Genomic DNA, 20198 nt, shown 5'->3' with positions numbered 1-20198 from the left:
ATTAAATAATTTTAAAAAATCATTACCTATAATTTTTTGTTAAAATACTAGCTGGTATCCCAATAACTTGTACTATTTAATACAATATATGTATTTTGTAAAATTTACATAAAATAAATGGATAATATTCTATTTAGGCCCCCTTTTTTTAATAAAACAATAACATACTGAAATTGTATTTCATTATTGCAGCAAGTAAATGAACAAGAAAAAAAATGAACATTTATAAATTTTACAAAGTGCGTTAGAATTTTTTAGTAATGCTTCTAAAATATTGTTGACTAAAAAAAATAAGCAAGATCAAACACAAATTGAAGAACTAATAATTAAAAAATATGAGCAAAAAAAAAATTAGAATTATATATAATAGAGTGCAAAACGCACCAATTTTATTAGTAAGTTTTCTTATAATTAGTAAGTGCGTTTTAGTTTAATAAACAATATTAACAACGTTAATAATTTAAATATACAACCGTTTTTAATAAGAAATATACATCTTTTGGTGGCGAAAAAAAAGAAAATTACAATGTTAGTATGATTAAAAAAGTACATGAACATTGGTCCCACAAAAAATTGAAAACAAATAGTCGAAAAATAACTAATTGATTTACAATGCAGTTGACTTATTAACTCGAATTTGATAAACACGGACAAGTGCATAGCAAAAATTACAACAGAATTTGCAAATTAAAAATAACAAAACAAGATGGAAAAAATGGGAACTAATAAATGAATTTAATTTTAAATGAACTAAAATGGGCAAGCAGAGTTAATTAAAAAGGCAGCTTAGATTAAAGTAAAGCAGTTCTTTAACAATAGTATTAAACTAAAAAAATCACCACTTTTTTGATACAACTAAACAAAAATTGAGTAAAATTAACAGGTAGTAATTACTGATAGCTACAATTGAATGTTCGTTTTTGATTGCACATTAGTACGCTATATTGCTATAACTATAACTATACGAAAACACAAGCTATTAAGTCACGTCATATAAATATGAGATATGATGTAATAATAATGAAAAATTTTCACACATATATATGGCAAAGATCATTTTAAATGCCATAACATAAATTACTAATACAGCAAAAAAAACTTAGGCTGAAAAAAAATGTGTAAATTTTGATGTTTTCAGGCATATAAAAAAAACTTAGAACTGACGTCATAAGGTTTGAGTTGACGTCACTGGTACTGAAAAATGCGTGAGTTGCGTAATAGAAATAGGAAACCGAATACTTGTAAGAAACCGAAATTATTATAGGAACTAACGGGATGTGACATCACAAAAATAAAAAAAAAACTAAGGTTTTTGACATTTAAAATATGATTTTTTTTATATTTTCTAAAAGATGAATTAATGAATTATTAGTTGAATAATTTAAAAGTGCAGTCGATTTCGTACCTCAACAAATAAAACAACAAAAAGACGAAAAAATGGTTTAAATCATGATATGTCAGTGGCCAAAAAAAACAAATATATTTAAAAAAAAAATTAAGTGCAATTTTTTATCCAAAATTTGCTACAAGATGACGCACGCCTTTTTCTTTCGCTCTCTTTTTCCGGTGAGTTGCTCGTAGATATTCTTTCTCTCCTCCTCACCGAGCTTTTTCGATCCCATCGAATAAGACGCGGGCGAGTCCTCCGTGAAGTCATCGCCTCCGACAGAGCGTCTCTTTTTGTACTCGGCCGACGTCTCGCCCGTTTTGCTCGAGATAAAACCGTTCCGTATTGGAAGGAGCGAGAACGTTTTAAAAATGCGAAATTTCGGTTTCGGACTTTCGGTGCGTTCCGAAAGGGAAACACTGATGTTTTTATGGGTTGGCAACCCTGAATCTGTGACGTCATCGTCGTTGGACAACGACGAGTTTTCGTCGGTTATTAGTTCATTGTCTTTTTTCTGGGAGTGCGACTTGTTAGGATTTTGCTGAAAGAGAAAATATTTGTAAGGACTTTATGGGTAAAATAAAACTGCTTTAGGTACACATACATTTATAAAGTTATCCTGAATTATTTTAAAACATTTCAACAAATAATTAACTTGTTAAACACAAAATAAAAACTTTTTAATTCACAGAAAATTTCAAACAACAAAAATGAATTAAAAAAATGATAAAAATCCAAAACCAAAAACAAAATAAAACATGTAAAGCATAATAAAAAAGTGATTTTTTCACCACATGCCCGATGACGTCATATATTTAAATATGACGTCACAAGAACTGAAACTAAAATGATTTTTTTTTCAAAATGAATTTTTTTACCACGCCATTTCTCTTACCGACAATGTTTTATACAAAATTTTGAATTTTTTTATTCTTTTTTTTTGTTTTTGGATTTTTCCTTTTTCTTGCCCGACGAGGTAAATTTGGAAAAGTTAAATAACTTGAAACTTTTCTTGGCAGTCGACTGTTTGTTCATTAAAATTAACAAATTAGTTGATAAAGAGAAAACGTTAAAATCAAAAATAAATTTATAAAATATTTTTTTAATGAGTTAAAAAATTATATCATAACCTGACAAATTACAACATCAATTAAATTTTATCATTTTTAGTGAATAATTAAAAGGTGATCCTTTAAAAAATGTTATTATCCTAAAGACTTTAAGACAAGAAAAATATTGAAAATATTTTAAAGGCAAATTAAAACCTATGAAAGACAACTGAAGGGCTGAGGTCGATAAATAAAACTCCATTTTTTTTGTATATATCTTTATCTGCAATGTGGGAAAGTCAAATGTGCGACTTAAACAAAGAGTAACATCAGTTACTCCCCCAGTCTCGAGTTGCCTGTGGCAGTTTGGGATATTATAGATTATAATTGAACGATAATTATGCTGCTGATTAAGTGCTGGCTCAGCATGAGTTTATATCGTTTATAGCGCCTTATTCAAGGGCGCTACAAAAGGAGATCAGTGGGGATTAAACCAACGACCTCATATGTGGTGTAGCAAGTGTTCTTACCACTACGCCACGCTGCCGGTCACGCTGCCCTTATTACATTTGTAGCAAAATAATTTTATATGAAGTCAGACTTACCATATCAGTATCTGTTTCTTGCCCTTTAATCCAATACTGGGCTTCTGATTTAGCTTCCACTGCTGATATTCCGTTCTTTTTGTCTCGTTTGCTTCGGCCTTTGAACGATCGACTAAAAAATAAATTTTTAATTAAAGTTTTTGATAAAAATTGGCAAGCACAAGTTAATAAATTTTTAGTTAAACTTATAAAAAAAGGCAATATTACAAATTATTTCTTTAAAAGTTTTAGTTATTATAAAAATTCCACATAAAGAAAATGAAAATTGCCAATACCAGGTTTGGATATTCAATATTTTAATTGTTTAGCAATTATTTTTGTCAACTGTTTCTATAAGAAAATGATATTTAGACCCGCAAAACAACAGGATGTTCCAATCAAAGTGGTCTTATAAACCAACATAACGACACAGTATTTTTATATTAAAGCATGTTAAACAATGGGCTACAATAAAATACCGGTTTTATAGCTATGCTGTGTTATATTGAATAACAATTTTAACAATAAATTAATGCTTGCATTAACGGGCAATAAAAATAGTTTAATAATTCACAATAAAAAAAGTTTTATTGAATGTGTGATGTTAAGTAATATAACCTTTGTAATGTAACAACTTTGTCCATTTAAAATCAATAAAATTAAGTAAAAAATTCCATTGAATAAGTGTATTTAGATATATATAATATTATATTGATTTAATTCAACTTATTTTTAAACTGTATTATCCATCTTTACCCATTTTACAAAATTTCAAGGTGTAAATAATTTATTAAAATGTCTAAATAAAGTTTAAGGGCTTTTATGCATAATAAATTTACTTATTAAAACAGCAAGGATATATACAGAATTGTATACAAAATAAAGCTTGCCAACCGAAGCTGTTTAACACCAAAATCAAAAACACAAAATTTTTCCAGGAAATAAGTGAACTGATGTGTATCAAAGTAAAAGCATAAAATTATGCTACAATTGTTTGGTATTTTGCAATGCAACCAATTTGCCAAAAGGACTTTTTATATTTAAAATGCCTAATTTAAAATTCCACTTTTATAAGTACATACAAAATAGAAATCACCGAAATTAAAAAAAAAAATATCAAAAAAATTTAAAAAGATTTTTTTTTGCGGCTTAAAATATTATTATAAAGGCCCCCACTTTTAAAGTATTATGTAAACAAACTAACCTTCTAAGCCCTGATGCTCTCGTGCTGCTGTTTCGACCGTTAATGCGAGGAATTCCTGGAAATTTTCGATTCTTCTTGTCTCTTGTTGTTTTGAGTTTCATGAGAAGAGTTCGAATTTCTTCATCTTCCGTGACATCTTTTAAAAACAAAATTTTAATTAACATTTAAAAAAAAATAATTTTTAAAATAATTTTTTATTTTAAATAAAATTAAAAAGAGATTATAGAATTAATTATTACTAGAAATTACATACTAATATGTATATACATGCATGAATATTATTTTTAAATTTCCAGTTTATATATTAATTAGAAAAGTTATAAATTACAAATCACGATTTAAATACTAAGTAACAATTTAATTTATCGTAGGCCAGTACTACAGACTGTAGTATATAACACAAATCAACAATTAAAGATCTTAACTCAGATTCTTAAAATGTGTCGGTTGCTAGCGGAAAGAAATTTCTAGTAAAGGTTTTGAGCAGTTCGCATTACATTGTATTTCCATACAATGCTTTTAGGTAACCACACATATATATAATAGTATTGAAATCTGGTAGTACAGGCTCTACATTTATTTATTACAAGAAATTGAATATTGGTTTAATGTACAATACTTATACTACAGAGAAATAAAAAAAAATCTAAAAAAAATCTTTATATATAAATTTAAAATTCAAATTTGAAAAAAAATTTACAAAATAAAAAGAAGGTATTTGTTATGTTAATACTAAAGAGAAAACCACCATACATTATAGACAATCTGTGGTGGTAATAAGACTCCAACACAAAAATTTTAAATAAATCATCACGCACTGTTTAAAATAAAAACTCAGGTCATTCACTTATTATATCGAGTCATGCAGAAAAAGTGTGACGTTGTATCATAAACAACGTCATAATTAGAGTGACCGTTATCTACGTCAGACATTTAATCATCATTTAACTTAAACCGTGTTATTTTTAAAAAGGGTTGGGCTTTCTTTTCTCGGATTATCCCTTATACTTAACTTTACCTTTTTAAGGTAATGAAAAGTAATCTATATTTACTTAAGGTTAAAGATTTGGTGTTTGCAATATAGATTACCTTACTGGCTAAAACTATCACAAGAACTTTGAGGTTGACATAAAAACTTTATTATGTTTAACTTATCGCCATATTATAGTACTTACCGAGAGCTATTTCTCCCATCTTGTTTTTCACTCCTGGGTCGGCATTATATTCCACTCCTAATATTTGAACTATATCGAGCTGTAAAAAAAGTTTGGTTAAATACAATTTTTACCCTAAAATTATCAAAAAAATAGGTGTAGTTTTTTTATGTTTATTCACTTTTTTGTATTTAATTATCTTGATGTGAAAAGGTTGACTAACTTACCTAAACAGTAACATCAGTTACCCTGACCCAGTCTTGAGTTGCCTTTGGCAGATTGGATATTATAGATTATAAATGCCCGGTAATTATGCTGCTGATTAAGTGTTGGCTCGTACCGTTTATGGCGCCTCTTGTAAAGAGCCCTAAAGCATGTGAGCAGTTGTGATCAAACCCAGAAGCTCGTGTAGTGAAGCCAAGTGTTCTACCCACTACACCACGCCGCTGGTTTATACAGCCTATACCCAACTTAGCCAAATGTTTAACTTATTTATACAATTTTAAGTACCTGGCACCAGCAGGCAGCAGCATGTAAAGGAGTCCAACCATCGTTATCCTTAACATCAACATTATGTGTATGTTGGAGGTAAAAATGAGTTAATTCTGCATATCCGTTAGCAGCAGCTATGTGTAACTAGAAATAAAATAAAAATAAAGAATTAAAAATAAGGAAAAAATACTGAATTAAAAAGGTATATTTAATCTTAAACCACATTTTTTAAAGCTTTATAATTCTTTTAAAAATATATTTCTTAACATTAGACCACAATAAAAGTGCCTGTTAAAACCATCACACAAATTAAATAGTAATTAGAAAATTAAACCACAACAGTCTATATTTGAACTATTAATAACTAGGGAACAGTTCTACTTCAATTGAGATTAATAAATAAAATAAAGTGCTATTAATTTCCAACTCTCAAATGATTTAAGAAGGCCAAAATAGAATTAAAATATTAATATTAAGATTGATAATACCAAAATTTTCAGAATCAATTTTATTTAATTTAAGTTTTATTGTAAAAATTTAAAATTAATACAAGCTAAAGTCGAATAAACAAAATTTAGAAACAAGTAAAAACTGAGTCACTTTTATATAATAAGAACAAACTTGCGTCATTACAACTCGCAATATTTTTAATGAGTCAGTACACGTAATACCGTGGAAGTTTTATACTAAAAAGAGCATATTGTAATACTTATTACTGTTTAGCTTGCAAATTTTAGATCTAAATTTAATATGACCTGCACTGCTAAAAACTATTGTTACATTTTTAAGGCAAAATGTAATTACATTTTTTAACGCAAAGATCATTTGTCAATTAAATTTAATTTAATATTAAATCCAATATCAGTAAAAAAAATTTTATCATTACAATTTGTAAAGTTTTCTTACTATGGTAGCACCGTCTTTATCTTTATTTTCGATCGAAAAATTGTCATCAACTAAAGCAGTTTTTAATTCTTCTAAAATTTTCTTTTCTTTCGCCGTTCTGGCAATATTTATTTGGTCCTGCGTAATTCCTAAAAAAAATAATTTTATAATACTAATTAAATTAAATGCAAATTAACTTCGTAATATATAGACTAATATTTAAAATTAGTCTATATATATATACTTGTATTATTTTTAAGTTATATACAAAATATTAATCCCCGCAAAAAATTTCAATTTGTATTTTAATAAAAGGCATATATATAAAGTTTTTAAAATATAATCATGATGCAAATTATACCTACAATGGCCTTTGAATTCATAGAAATGTGACTATAAATAACAAAGTAATTACCTGTTAGTGTAATTTCTTATGCCTAACTCATTAACATGTATAGAAAGGAAATGCACACAAACGTCATGACATCAAAATATTTAAATAAATAAAAATTTATAAAGTGAACCGTTAAAAATTTAAAAATAATTCAATTTAAAAACGTAGTGGTAGTTGTAATACAGCTATTGTTGTAATGCACTGATGCATACTAACACTGTAGTGATATCATATAAAGTGTAAATAGCAAAACTAACATAGCTATAGTGTCTTTTATATTTGCTAAAAACAACACTAAATAGCAGGAAGCTAGTTGTTTAGTACTAAACAATATGAAAATATGATAAAATAAACCATTTTGCAATAAAAGATAACATTTTTTACGTTGTTAAAACCTCGTATTATACATATTTAAAAATAGATAAGTCCGTATATTATGATTTATTTTAGTTGTCCAAAAAAAACAAAAAAAAGTTCAAAAAAATGTCAACTACTAAATTACGACTTTTAGTACTTGTACTAACCTTTTTTAGCCATCGATTGCTCAATAAATTCAAGTATATCCTCCTCTTCGCATATGTCATAAGGCATGTTATGATCTGCATTCATAGCAAGCAGATCTGCATTTCTAAAAACAAAATATTATTTTAGTAAAAAAAATTAAATTTTAAGATATTTATACATTAGAATAATTTTCAAGGTCAAATTGCTATGTTTAGTCTTGGGCTACATTATAATTCAAACAGTATTGTAATACTACTTCATTAATTCAGTTTGGTTAACCATTAACCTAATAGGGATGACAATATACACATATTATTATAGTCAAAATGTGTTTACACTACCTCATATGGCCTCTCAACTAACATTTATATAGGAAACAGCATATTGGTGCATTAACATTTACATTTAGGAACAATTAAGTTGATCATTTAATCTTAATATTCAATAAACTTAAAATTTTATATCTCACAAGCCATTTTTTTGCCTAACAATGTAGCATCAAATGTTTAATATTCGAAAATGAGTTACTTAATTCAAAAACAGATTTTTTCTAGTGCTTTGCCCAATACAAAATATTTATTCATTTTATTGAAAGTGGAAATAAATCAAAAATCAGATTACAAAATAGGTATAGTTTGGCAAAAACCTTGACAATAGTAACTAAAAGCCATAATAATTTTTTTTTTTGATAAAGTAAATAAACCACCACTAACCTGTGTACAAGGATTTGAGCAATTTCAAGGTGCCCACAAGTACAAGCAGCATGTAGGGGCGTCCAGAATTCACTATCCACTGCATTAACATTAGCATTGTTGTCAAGTAGGACTACAACTATCTCAGCAAAGTTGTCTATACATGCCTGTAAATATAAAATTTATTCAAAATAAAATTTAAAAAAAATTTGATAATAATTCTATATATACATATATTTTAATGCATTTTATTGTTTATATTTAAATGAGGTATTTTGTAACACATTGTGTTATTAGCTATATCCTACTAAACAAATGTCAGCATATCATGTTAAAGATAACGTGTTAAAGGGGATACGAATATTAAGAGATATTGATTACAATAGGTCAATTAGCACAAGGGTCCACTTATTAACATGGGCAAACAATTGAAAAACTCCACTTAGCAATTTTTTATCAAAAAAGCGACATAAAGGCTTGTAAACCAAGGTCGAAAAATACGAATATACTTAAAGACCAAAAAATATTACAATTAAAAAATCCATAAAAAAATTGCCTTATTTAGCGAAAATTTTACAAAACTATTAAAATTGATAGGATTTTAGTATCTAGTTACCTTTGTTTAATTAACTCTAATTTCGACCTTAACTAAACACACCAATCAGTTAATACTATGTAAGTAACAAACTATGCCCGGATGGTTCTATTGACTTAGTATGTCATTTAATATTTATGACTTTAATAAAGTAGCTTAGATTTAACCAAGGTTATTAGATTTATTGCTTTAATGGGTTATGCAATCGAATTATTCCAAATAATAAAATATTCTTATGAGTAGGCCTATTATAAAAAAAGCTAACAGTACACCTTTTTTTCTATATGATTGCACAAAATTGTTTTATTTTTAGCCACCAACCAAACTAATTTGTAAAGCATGTTTTTATTAAGGTACCTGGTGTAAAGCAGTTAGTCCATCTTCATTTGCTTCATTTGGATTTACTTTTTCTTGTAGAAGTGATCGAACTATTTTTTTAGATAACATAAAAATATTTTTAAATTAGATTAATTTGTATATACTACCAAAAGGTAATGTAAAAAATAAAGTATAACATTTCATTAAGGCTGAATTTTTTATTTTGAATTTGAATGTACTTCGTGAATGTAGAATATTATGGATAGTAAAATTTTATAAAAATTTAGGATCTTTTAAATTTTAAGGTCAAAGTTACCTTCATCAATATCATTTCTTGCAGCAGCTTCTAACAGGGAAATGCAATCTCCAAATTTGACTTTAGTTAGATTTTTTGAAGTTGAGTTAAAATTATTGTTTTCTTTTAATCGTTTTTCATATTCGTTCCATACTCTGACCTGCTCTGTCCGACGTCTTTGTGCATGATTTAACCTTAATAAAAAAATTAAAACTGAAAAATATAATATAAACAGAATTTATAAACAAAAAATTATATGTAATAAAATAAATATAAAGAGCATTTTCAGGAAATTATTTAAAACTTATATTTACTTAATTCAATATTTTTGTTAATTAAAAAGTAAAAACTTACCTGGCTTCTGTGCTCATGCTGTTAACCTTGTTTAATTCGGCCACTAAGACCTCGTGGCTTACCATGGTTTATTTTTTGTTTTTTAGTGTCTTAATATTCTTTTTTTGTTTACAAAAATTACAATTTTGCAAAAGTTTTCTTCGTTATAAATTGTATATCTTTTAAAAAACTGACTTAGTTCCAAACATTTTTAATATTTGTTCACCTTAGGTTGTAGATTTACCTGGAAAATATTTACTAAAGATGAGTTTAACTAGTAAAGTCTAGAATTATAAACATACTCAACTGCGTAGTTAGCAGACTACAAAATATACGAGTGCAACCAACCATATACCATCTTAAGTGTCTTTCTTCCAAAATTAGAAAAAATGACAAACTCTCAAAAATTTTCTCTCATTTTTTTAATTATTTTAAACAAACATTAAAATATAACAAATAATAAAAAAAATAATTAAACAATTATAATAAATAGTATTTATCTGCTTATATAACTTAATATTCAAATAAACTAATAAACCAAGTTAGTGCCAGGTATAAATTATTTCGTGACGTATGCCACCGCCACGCACATGTCCTATGTTTTTAACTAACAGATACTACAGGCAGTACCACCCTAATTAAACTTCAAAAGTGGCATACTAATGTAGTTTTAAGTTATTTAAATGGTTCTGCAAGATATGTAATTAGTTATTTGTTAAAAAAATACAAATTAGCAATAACGTGTATTAAAAAAAAATTTTGTTCAGTTTGTTTTGCTTAATTTAACCTTTTTTAACACAAGAGGCTAGCAAGGTGTTTAAAATGTTACCTCTTCGCTCCTTACAATTAATTCGTATTAGTGCCAGAGCCTACTCCACACATATTGGCAACAGAAGATTTAATGAGTTAAGACCAGACGCCTACAAACCACCAAGATGGAAAAAACATTGGTTTCTCATGATGCAAAGGAAACGAATGATAGAGGGACCAGAAGAAGAAATGCCAAGATGCACCAAAGAGAATTGGAATTATAAAGCAGAGTTGAGAGCTTTCAAGTAACCAATTTTCTTAGTTTAGAAATGTTTTGGCTAATGTTTTTTATTGTATTTATCAATAACAAGTAAAAAAACTTTTTTACCCATAATGATTTTTATTTCAGATGCCGTCTTCAAATAGATTGTGATGATGATTTGTTAGCGCAATCTTTAACTGAACAAACTGCAGAAGAAAGTGAACATAAAGAATTAGTTTTAAAAGGAAAATTGTTTACCAACCAATTCTTGTCCTATTATATTAATCTTGCCTACCCACTTGTGCCAAAAGAAGGCCAAACAGCAATCCAAAACTTCCTGATGGACAAAAATAACTTGTCACATATTGCATTTTACCTAGGCTACCAAGACCTAAGTCAATCATTTAACTATCCACCTTCAGCAGAATTATTATCAGATTTCTTTCTGGCATCTATTGAGGCAATTCGACAAGGGTCTGGTGGTGGAGTTGCTGCTGGAAGGTTTATACTAGACTTTATAGTCCCACAGTTAGTTGGAAAAGATATTCTACACAATATTTGGAAACCTAATAACCCAATGGGAATATTGGCTAATGAGTTAAAGTTACGTTCCATGAAACAACCAGAGGCAAGACTGTCAAGACAAACTGGTGTAAATTCTGTTCTGCCAACGTTTTTTGTTGCCGTGTTCTCAGGAAAAGAACTGTTGTCTGAATCTGCTGGTGAAAGCATACCTTTGGCTGAAAATGATGCTGCTAAGTTGGCACTGCAGGAACTGTATAAGATTAAAGTGTCTTCAAATGTAAGGCCGATGGGTCAATCAATTTCCGAAGAGTTTTTACAGAAACTATTTAAACCACTACTATCTAAAAGTGAACCACACATAGTTGAAAAAAGGGAACAGAAATCTATTAACTAAATATTTATTTTTGTGTATATCTACTCAACTACACATAGTTTAGTAAAAAAAAGCATATTGTAAACTTTTTTATATTACTTTTGACGAAATTGTTCAGTAAAAAATTTTCAATTCAGACCTCCCACACATATCTTTTAATGCTACTTGCTACCCAGTATTCTCCAATACAGGTTTTAAATGTGAATAAAAAAATAAAAATATTATTGTTTTCGCCTTTTGCTTGTTGTTGTTGCTGGCACAGGAGTTTGTTGATTTCTGCTGCGTTTTCTGTTTGACTTCACAGTTGGTTTTGGGCCTAAAGGCAAAAAAATTAAATTTATAAAAGCATAAGGCAACACATTGTAACAAATACTTGCCTAATTACCAATAAATAACTGTTTAATTAATGGATCATTAACTTACTTTCTGCTTCTGGTGTTTTGGGTTCAGATGATGAAGACGTATTTCTAGATTTTATGATTTCCGATGGTAATTTAAATTCAGTTCGGTTGTTTTTAAATGGAATTGATTCTGACTCATCCTGAAAACAAAAAACCTAATTTAATAGTAATAATATAATTAACACTTTTTAAAAAAAGATAAAGTAACCATAACCACCAAAAATAACTTAACAATAAATTATAAAAATACACCAAATAGAAAAAATAATTTATCAGTAAATACATAAGCAAAAAAATTACCCAATAAAATAGTATGTAAGTAGAAAATATTTCTGAATAAATTGCAATTTATTTAATCACATACCAATGCTTTAAGATTGTACATTGTACTCAAATGCTTCCATAATTCCTCAGTTGGAACACTTTGGCCTATTGATTGACAAAATTTCTTGTGTATACCCATCATGTGAAAATGCTTGTTTATTCCTTTAAAAACATTTTATTAACAGCAAGATTTTATGTATATACAAATATTAGATGTAAAGCACCTCATTACATGTGTAAAAATGTAAGAATTTTAGCATGTTTTAAACCATAAAAGGTTTTCTGCATTCATCTTAATTGGTTATTGTAAATTCCGTTTAAAAAAATTATAAAATTGTTCATACAATATAAACTCACCCACTGGTTTTTGACCTCTTAGTGCATAAAACAAACAAACTTCTGTCTCTGAGTTCCAGTTAATTATTGGTGAATCCATTTTTAACATAATTTCTATCTTAAATTTTAATCTCTATTAAAATATAAAAGCAGTAAGAGTTATAAATGTAGTACAAAAAAATTAAAAAACAAAACGTAACAAAATTTTAAATAGTTTGTCAGCAATTTACACTCGTGTGTTTTTGTTTACTAATCTCATAAACACACATTCATTGCCCTACTATTATTGCAAGCCTGCAATTAATGCAAAGCTTTATTAAATCTTCCTATTTGAGTAATTTTAAATTTTTAAAAAATTGTTTCACTTCGTCTTTTTGATAAGGTTTAAGAACTAAACAGGTGGCATAATTTTCAGGTTGTTCTATCCATAACTTAAAGTCGACTTCGTTGTGCTGTAATGTATCGGCCAAGGATATTAGGTTTTCTTCGTCCTTTGCCTAAAATAAAAATATAATCAGGTAGGAAATAAAAACAATTGTGGTGTGAAAAATTGACAATTGAATTGCAAGTTCTTGAAACATTAAAAATTTTTATTTTTTTACCTCTAAAACTACTTTTCTCATATTGTCAATATCCTTAGTATATTCCACAACATTCATGTCATCTCTATAAAGACTCATAACAGCAGTGCATGCATGACAGGCTTGCGCTATCACAGCTCCCATTGGCCACTTCAGGGCCTTCATCAAATCGCCTCTGATGATAATATACTGAACAAGTGGATTTGCCATTTTTATTAAATTTAATTTTACCTAGGACCTAAAGAAAACAAAAACACATAATTGCACATTTAAGTTTAGATTAACCCTGTAGTAGGTATTGTTTTTTAAAAGCAGAAAAGTATTGTTTCTATTTCTAATAGCGTTGTTTAAATTGCAGTGACATCCATTAAATATATAAAATGGTATTGACAGAATATGGCATAACATAAAACAGTAAGAGAAAGAACAAACCCATAAATTACTGCAACAATTCACACCAAGAACAAATAAAACACGAAAAGAAATGTCACGTTGGGATTGAAAAAAGTTAGAGCCTTAATTACACTGTACAGCATTGCAACTAAAAAAACCTTGCAAAATTTTTTTTTACATGTTTTGTACATATTGTTAGGCGTTAACAACTTTGGAAGCTTAAAAAATTTGAATAAAATACACAACAATATTAACCCTCTTTATTTATACGTATAACCTGCTTTAGTACATAGGTAATAAACAATGAATTTGAAGTTTATGACAAGAAAGAAAGTTGATTTTTGAACTTTTTTTATTCAAGATTGCTGCAATCTGGATACATCCAGCATACAAAATCTAGCTCGGCACATCGGACATGTTGCAAAACCACCGAGCCATGATTCCGGCCTCTGTTGGTCTTGTCGACTGGCATACCATCTTCCCATACAGTCCAAGCACCATAAAGGTGTACATGCACAATTTTGACAATCTCCCTCATCTCTGTTTGCACATTGTTTAACAATATTAACCTCAACTGGTTTTTGATCGCATCCAATACAATTTCCAGCATCCTGAAGTGTATTCGTTAAATGAATAGGATTTTTATAAACTTGTTCTCGAAATGCGTCTAAGAACAATTCACTTGCAGATTGATGGATTGTTACATTAGGAAGGGTGTACACTGGTGTACTTAACTTTGCCTTAAAATCTCCATATTCAGTAGAAAGAACACGAATACCAAATGTTGTTTGATCTTTTAAACAATGAACATTGATTTTGACATATTGCACTGAGGTTCTGGTGTCTGGTGATACATGATATTCTTCCGTTTTACCGACAGCCAATCTAGCAAAATCTTGTCTTGCCAAACTAACATTGTAAGCTGTTGTTTTTATGATCCAATTGTCAGTAACTACAGCTCGTAATGTACCTCCAGGGCCACTGGTGAATTTGTCAATATTTCGAAACTCTGCATTAATTCGTAATGATTCGCTGCGCCAGTTTTCCGCATACAGGGCAAGCTTTTTGGCAATTGGATGGTTAGACCAGTTGTTTTGTTTCCAAAAAATAACCAGTGTGATGGATCCCAAAAATAACGAGGTTGAAAAATAAAAATAGAGCTGCCAACAAAAATGAATTGGCCACTCTGAAAACTCAAACAATTCCAAACCAGCTCCCTCAACAAATGTCATGGCAACAAAATATCCTAAAATAATAAAAAAATTCAACAACGTAATGTGCAGGTACAAAAATAGAGTTATATACAAAGGAACTGTAAAATTACAATAGCTTAACTTAATTACCTAATGGCAAAGCAGCATGGAATATAACAGTAGTAGCCGTTCTTCTGATGTGATATTCAACAAATTCTATGTTCTCGCTACCCAAACGAGATCGGAATATTCGTTGTATTGTAATCCCCGCAGTTTGGAATTCCGTAGGAGAGACCACGAAACAGAACGATACAAGCCAATAAAACAACGAAAAGCAAACTGCTGGACTTAGTGACATATTGTTTAATTAAAATATCATTAAAAATTCAGTTAAGTATATTATATAGCTAAAAATAAAACAGTTTCGGTTAGCGGAGTTCAAGTTTGTACGTCGTTTTTTTTCCTAACTTTGTAAGTTGCAGCCTAAAATCTTCTCTATAAATTATATTAAAAGCTATAATCAAACTCTGCACCATAACTTCATCCTAATATTTAAATTATAGACGTTTTGACTGAACACAATAGATAAAGTGCGGATATATAACCACACAATATCGTGATACTACGGGTCAGCTGGTTATAAACTACGCCGTGACGTTTCCACAAAGGTTACTTTCGGTCAACTGATAAGCCAATCAAATAACAGCTTGCATCTGGTTATTGGTTCCGGCATTTTTAAAGTAAAATTCAGGAAAAAAGACGTACATTTTCTTTAAAAGTTTTCTTTTTTGTAACAATTATGTCCTAAACTGGGGTTTAAATAATTAACAGATTAAATAATGACCAATTCTTTGTGTTTTATTTATTTATTACTTAAATTATTAAGCCAAATAATATTTGTATTTAACAAAATGAAGACAGTTGTTAAAACAATTATTCATTCCGCAATAATTATTATTTTATGGATTAAAGCTTCATTTACGTTCTAGCAAAACACATTTACATTCAACCACCATATATTTAAAACAAATACAAAAGCAGATTAATTTTATTTATTAATTTGTTCGGCAAAGATCGGATATTTTTTCATAACCTCTTCCCAAGTTGTGACTCCATTTGCAAGATCAGCAACAATTCTTGGTAATTCGTCAACTGATGCTCGGATTTGAACTAGGGTGTCCCGCTCTCTTAAAGTTGCTGTGTGTGGTTCGATTTTAACTGTATCAAAATCGACAGTTATACCATATGGGATTGAGATTTCATCGGTCCTTGAATACCGCTTTCCAATCGATCCTGAAGTTGTATCGACTTTGTGAGATACCCCAAGACTTGTTAACTCAGTTGAGATCTTTTCAATAAAGGGATTGAAGTCAGGTTTATTGCTAAGAGGTAATAAAGAGCATTTGTAAGGAGCAATAGCAGCAGGTAGAGCAAAAAATGTTCGCTGCTCATCAGCAGCTCGGATTCGAAAATTGTGTTCTAGAGTGGAATATAAAAGTCGACCAAAACCGAAAGAGGGTTCGATCACAGATGGTATGAACTCTTCCACATGAATTGTTTTTTGTTGTTGTTTTACTGATATCATGTCCCTAGTGATTGTAAATGTACTTCCATCACCCAACTCTATATCTTTGTTGCCAGATTTTAGGTCATTATCAAGTTTTTCAACCTCACTTTCATTTAAAGATTCCAAATGTTCTTGCACTTTTTTACCGTCCTTTTTAAATGCCTTGCCAATTGCTTGTTTATTGCAAGTTAACTTTAAGATTTGAACAGTTTTTGGTGATGGTAACCTTCGTTCAGCCGCAAGGTTGACTTTTGATACCTTGGCATGACATTGAAGATCAAAACATGATCTGTCAGCACAACCAACACACTCCACCCAACCGAAAGAGGTCTTACACTCTGCATCCCAACAATCTGTAGCATAATGGGCCATTTCGTTATCCATATGTTGCCTAAATCGGAACTTTAAAGGATGGATACCAATTTTCATACAAAACAAATAAATTCTTCCCATAAAATAACCAAGAGTTTCATTTTCGATAATTTTTTTGTCAACGGCATCACCAAGTGACATCAGTGTAGGTGCTTCACCACTTAATTGTGCACACGCCGAATATATAGGTAGTTTCAGATCAGCAACGAATTTAAAGCGAGGATGAGATTTATCTAACGGATCAACAAAATGTTCGATTTCACCCATCTGGAATTCCCTGACCCTTATTAACCCCGATCTTGGAGAAATCTCATTTCGAAAAGAAGTCCCAATTTGTACCCCAGCAAATGGAAGTTTGTTTTGGTTAAACTCCAGCAATCTTTTAAAGTTTAGAAAAATCCCTTGAGCTGTTTCAGGCCTTAAAAATGCAGGAATCGCTCCTCCTGGTCCAATGCATGTTTGAAACATTAAGTTAAAGTCCATCGGATCAGATAATTCGTTGCCAGTAACTGGTGAAACAGCTTTATATTCTCTTAACAAAGCTCCAAGCTCTTCTTTGCCATAGTTGTCTACCTGTAGCAACACCTCTTTTGCTTTTTTCCTCCACTCTTCGCTTTTGGTCTTATCTTCGAACAGCTTCTCAATGTGTCCTTCAAGTAAATGGTCAGCTCTAAAGCACTGACCATTGCCTTTATCCTTCACCATGAGATCAGCAAACCTTTCAACATGTCCAGATGCTTTTAACACTGGAGCTGGTGTAAGCATAGTGCAGTCGATCTCCAGCATCTGTTCATGCATGATAAAATGCTGCCTCCATTCAGCAATCATGTTGTTTTTTAGCATACAACCAACAGGACCAAAGTCATATAAACCACTTACACCACCATACAATTCAAATGATTGTCCATACACAAATCTTCTTTTTAAAGCATCTTCCATTTTCTGGCGAGGAAATTCATCTTTTGCAACCAACTCTTTTTCCTTTTCTTCTAAACGTTTTTTCCGGGCTTTGAGTTCAGCAACTGCTTGCTTAATATCAACTGAAGCAGCTTTATTTTCTTTTAAACTACGAACAGCATCACCTTGTTCCTTTACAGATATCCTTAGGGGGGCCAGCAGCTTTTCAATTTCCGCATCTTCCATGCTAACGGATTTCTGTAACGACTTTTGAAAATCTATCTCAAATTTTAGTTGTTCCTGTTGGCGTAACTTAAATTCTGTTTCTTGTACAAGCGATTTATTGAATCTAGGAACGTGGGTAATGTACCTTATACTGTTAGTGTTGTTGATAACTCTACATAAGAGCTTTAGCATAACCAAACACTTGAATAAATTGATCCACTTACAGCCCTATTTATTTCGTCATGCTCTTACGAGATAAGTATTAGTGTGAAACCATGCGTATCTACACGTGAACGCTGATGTAATAATAGAGAAAAAATGAAAATAAAAAATCGTGTTTGTCCTCGGTGGGGAATTTTTTAATTACCCCTATATTGACTAACAGAAAGTTAATTTAGACAAAAAAAAGTTAGAAAAGTGTGATCAATATCTTGTAAAAAACTAATATTGTGCAATTATGCTAACCATGGTATTACAATATTTTTTAGTTTATTAAATAAAAATAATTAATTAAAAACTAATTATTTGCAATTTTAAAGCATTTTCTATAACGCAATAAACCATTAGTCCATTAGGTATTACGTACGGAACGTTTTATTGATAATAATTTATGGCTCGGACGACATTAAAAATCAAACACTGAATTTAATGCCTTGCTTACCCCCTGCGTTGAATTTTATGAGCAGTTGAGAGGGCATAAATAACAAATTGATCTAAATCTGCTTTAAGCATTTATTTTCACTGGGCACACAAACACACAATAACAAACAAGTCACGCGAACACTCTAATTCGACATCTATTTCAATCAAAATTGCGGTCACTATGATAGATGGACATGATGGCAAGTAGTCTATTTTTACATAGGACTTAATTAAGGTATTACAGGTAAAGGGTCTCAGTTATGAATAGCTGGCATTAAACGCTGTAATATCATTTGACCAAAGGTGAAATTATGAATAATCGCACACTGTAAAACTTTTCAGTAAAAGTTGTTATGATTTTTTGTAAAAAAATGTGTCATCTTTACTTCGGCTTACTTTTTCTGTTGGGCCAATATTTGCTTTTAATATTATCTGACCAGTTTTATTTGATAAACTGCGATTTAAAAAACGCAAAACTACAGTCAGCATTTAATATTTTGATCATCAAACGTATAGATTAATATCTTATTTGTTTTTAATAACGCATCTGCTAAATAAGAATTTAAATTTTATTTTTGATCGTTGCCCAGCAAAATACCTTTTTTGGTATTAGTTAAACAATTTAATAAATGTCCAGTGACAGTATGTCAATCTAAGCTACGTAATTATTTCATAATGAGTTTTAAAAAATAATTTTTGAGTTTAGATTTCATAGAATTCATAAGTTTTTTTCGTGAGAAAAGTCAGAAAAGAAAGAACCCAATAATACAGTAATAAACACAAGTAATGTCTTCCGCAACACACAATACCAACTACACGGGTAACAATGGCTACACCGGATTAACAATCGCGCCAAAAAGCACAGATGATAGCTCGGAAAAGAGAAGTGACCATAAAACCAGGTTTGAACGAGAGAGCAGCACAGTTCAAGCAGCAAAATCAAGCCTCAACGTTGCGCGAAGTATAGCAACGCCTTCGCCGAACCGAAAGCAGTCGATAACTGGATTTATAAATCATAAGATTCTAAAACAAGGTAAGATTTTAAGTAACATAAAAAAATGTTTGTTTAACTTTTATTTAAAATAGTTAAAGAAACAATTATGTGTTGGAATTACAACAAAGGCTAAACTAGCAATGCAAAACTTTTGTAAACTGGTGATTAGGCTAAATTTGAGTAAAATAAGTATGTAAAACTATAAACTGTTGCAATAAAGCATTAACAGTATATGTACAAGCATTTAAAATATGCCCGCAAAGTTTAAATAACATAGTTTGTTTTTATAGAAATTTAAACGCAACCTCCATTTTATAATGTGTTATTTGTCATTTCAGGAAATATTAACGGAGTCAAACGAAAACATAAAAAAATGAAGAAAAGCGAAGATAGAGTTCGAGTTGCTGTGAGAGTTCGACCATTTATATCCTTTTTGACAAACTATAAAATTTATAAGGTAAGACTATATAAAAATTT

The 20198-nt window shown here is 29.8% G+C and overlaps 6 protein-coding genes across 6 annotated transcripts; 1 reads left to right on the top strand and 5 right to left on the bottom strand.

Moving 5' to 3' along the window:
• Positions 1–274: 274 nt before the first annotated feature.
• On the bottom strand, positions 275–10774 carry LOC145760388 (protein phosphatase 1 regulatory subunit 16A-like). The gene is made up of 12 exons (XM_082574271.1): positions 10716–10774; positions 9908–10130; positions 9575–9747; positions 9298–9368; positions 8367–8512; positions 7674–7777; positions 6777–6904; positions 5889–6014; positions 5400–5478; positions 4225–4360; positions 3042–3153; positions 275–1928 (listed from the first exon to the last, which is right to left on the bottom strand). Exons 2-12 carry the CDS (start codon positions 9970–9972, stop codon positions 1524–1526), a joined length of 1545 nt encoding a protein of 514 aa, XP_082430397.1. The 5' UTR covers positions 9973–10130; positions 10716–10774; the 3' UTR covers positions 275–1523.
• LOC145760401 (large ribosomal subunit protein mL44-like) lies at positions 10525–12070 on the top strand. Its single transcript, XM_082574284.1, has 2 exons — positions 10525–10941; positions 11046–12070. Exons 1-2 carry the CDS (start codon positions 10709–10711, stop codon positions 11815–11817), a joined length of 1005 nt encoding a protein of 334 aa, XP_082430410.1. The 5' UTR covers positions 10525–10708; the 3' UTR covers positions 11818–12070.
• Positions 11808–13154, bottom strand: LOC145760411 (MRG/MORF4L-binding protein-like). Its single transcript, XM_082574296.1, has 4 exons — positions 12879–13154; positions 12562–12683; positions 12220–12337; positions 11808–12112 (listed from the first exon to the last, which is right to left on the bottom strand). Exons 1-4 carry the CDS (start codon positions 12964–12966, stop codon positions 12018–12020), a joined length of 423 nt encoding a protein of 140 aa, XP_082430422.1. The 5' UTR covers positions 12967–13154; the 3' UTR covers positions 11808–12017.
• On the bottom strand, positions 12992–13667 carry LOC145760412 (putative peptidyl-tRNA hydrolase PTRHD1). The gene is made up of 2 exons (XM_082574297.1): positions 13460–13667; positions 12992–13354 (listed from the first exon to the last, which is right to left on the bottom strand). The coding sequence occupies exons 1-2, from the start codon at positions 13646–13648 to the stop codon at positions 13184–13186; spliced, it is 360 nt and encodes a 119-aa protein (XP_082430423.1). The 5' UTR covers positions 13649–13667; the 3' UTR covers positions 12992–13183.
• Positions 13668–13676: 9 nt separating this feature from the next.
• LOC145760396 (E3 ubiquitin-protein ligase TM129-like) lies at positions 13677–15426 on the bottom strand. The gene is made up of 2 exons (XM_082574280.1): positions 15175–15426; positions 13677–15077 (listed from the first exon to the last, which is right to left on the bottom strand). The coding sequence occupies exons 1-2, from the start codon at positions 15380–15382 to the stop codon at positions 14188–14190; spliced, it is 1098 nt and encodes a 365-aa protein (XP_082430406.1). The 5' UTR covers positions 15383–15426; the 3' UTR covers positions 13677–14187.
• Positions 15427–15891: 465 nt separating this feature from the next.
• LOC145760382 (glycine--tRNA ligase-like) lies at positions 15892–18325 on the bottom strand. Its single transcript, XM_082574263.1, has one exon. It carries the CDS (start codon positions 18275–18277, stop codon positions 16073–16075), a length of 2205 nt encoding a protein of 734 aa, XP_082430389.1. The 5' UTR covers positions 18278–18325; the 3' UTR covers positions 15892–16072.
• Between the last annotated feature and the right edge of the window lie 1873 nt (positions 18326–20198).

The sequence above is a fragment of the Corella eumyota genome, chromosome 7 (assembly GCF_963082875.1).
Source record: "Corella eumyota chromosome 7, kaCorEumy4.1, whole genome shotgun sequence".
In the NCBI taxonomy this organism is placed as follows: Eukaryota; Metazoa; Chordata; class Ascidiacea; order Phlebobranchia; family Corellidae; genus Corella; species Corella eumyota.
Note: the sequence above shows the minus strand (reverse complement) of the source record. Positions and strands in the feature narration are given on the sequence as shown.

Bases quoted from the DNA above. Each gene is read 5' to 3' on its own strand.
- LOC145760388 (XM_082574271.1), bottom strand. From the start codon at position 9,972: ATGGTAAGCCACGAGGTCTTAGTGGCCGAATTAAACAAGGTTAACAGC. The intron at 7,778-8,366 runs GTTAGTGGTGGT...TTTTGTTTTTAG, and splicing joins GCTCAAATCCTTGTACACAG to AAATGCAGATCTGCTTGCTA. The intron at 6,015-6,776 runs GTAAGAAAACTT...TTTTATTTCTAG, and splicing joins ATAAAGACGGTGCTACCATA to TTACACATAGCTGCTGCTAA.
- LOC145760401 (XM_082574284.1), top strand. From the start codon at position 10,709: ATGTTACCTCTTCGCTCCTTACAATTAATTCGTATTAGTGCCAGAGCC. The intron at 10,942-11,045 runs GTAACCAATTTT...TTTTTATTTCAG, and splicing joins GCAGAGTTGAGAGCTTTCAA to ATGCCGTCTTCAAATAGATT.
- LOC145760411 (XM_082574296.1), bottom strand. From the start codon at position 12,966: ATGTTAAAAATGGATTCACCAATAATTAACTGGAACTCAGAGACAGAA. The intron at 12,338-12,561 runs GTATGTGATTAA...TTTTGTTTTCAG, and splicing joins TGTACAATCTTAAAGCATTG to GATGAGTCAGAATCAATTCC. The intron at 12,113-12,219 runs GTAAGTTAATGA...TTTTGCCTTTAG, and splicing joins CAAAACACCAGAAGCAGAAA to GCCCAAAACCAACTGTGAAG.
- LOC145760412 (XM_082574297.1), bottom strand. From the start codon at position 13,648: ATGGCAAATCCACTTGTTCAGTATATTATCATCAGAGGCGATTTGATG. The intron at 13,355-13,459 runs GTAAAAAAATAA...TTTTTATTTTAG, and splicing joins TGAGAAAAGTAGTTTTAGAG to GCAAAGGACGAAGAAAACCT.
- LOC145760396 (XM_082574280.1), bottom strand. From the start codon at position 15,382: ATGTCACTAAGTCCAGCAGTTTGCTTTTCGTTGTTTTATTGGCTTGTA. The intron at 15,078-15,174 runs GTAATTAAGTTA...TTATTATTTTAG, and splicing joins CCATGCTGCTTTGCCATTAG to GATATTTTGTTGCCATGACA.
- LOC145760382 (XM_082574263.1), bottom strand. From the start codon at position 18,277: ATGCTAAAGCTCTTATGTAGAGTTATCAACAACACTAACAGTATAAGG.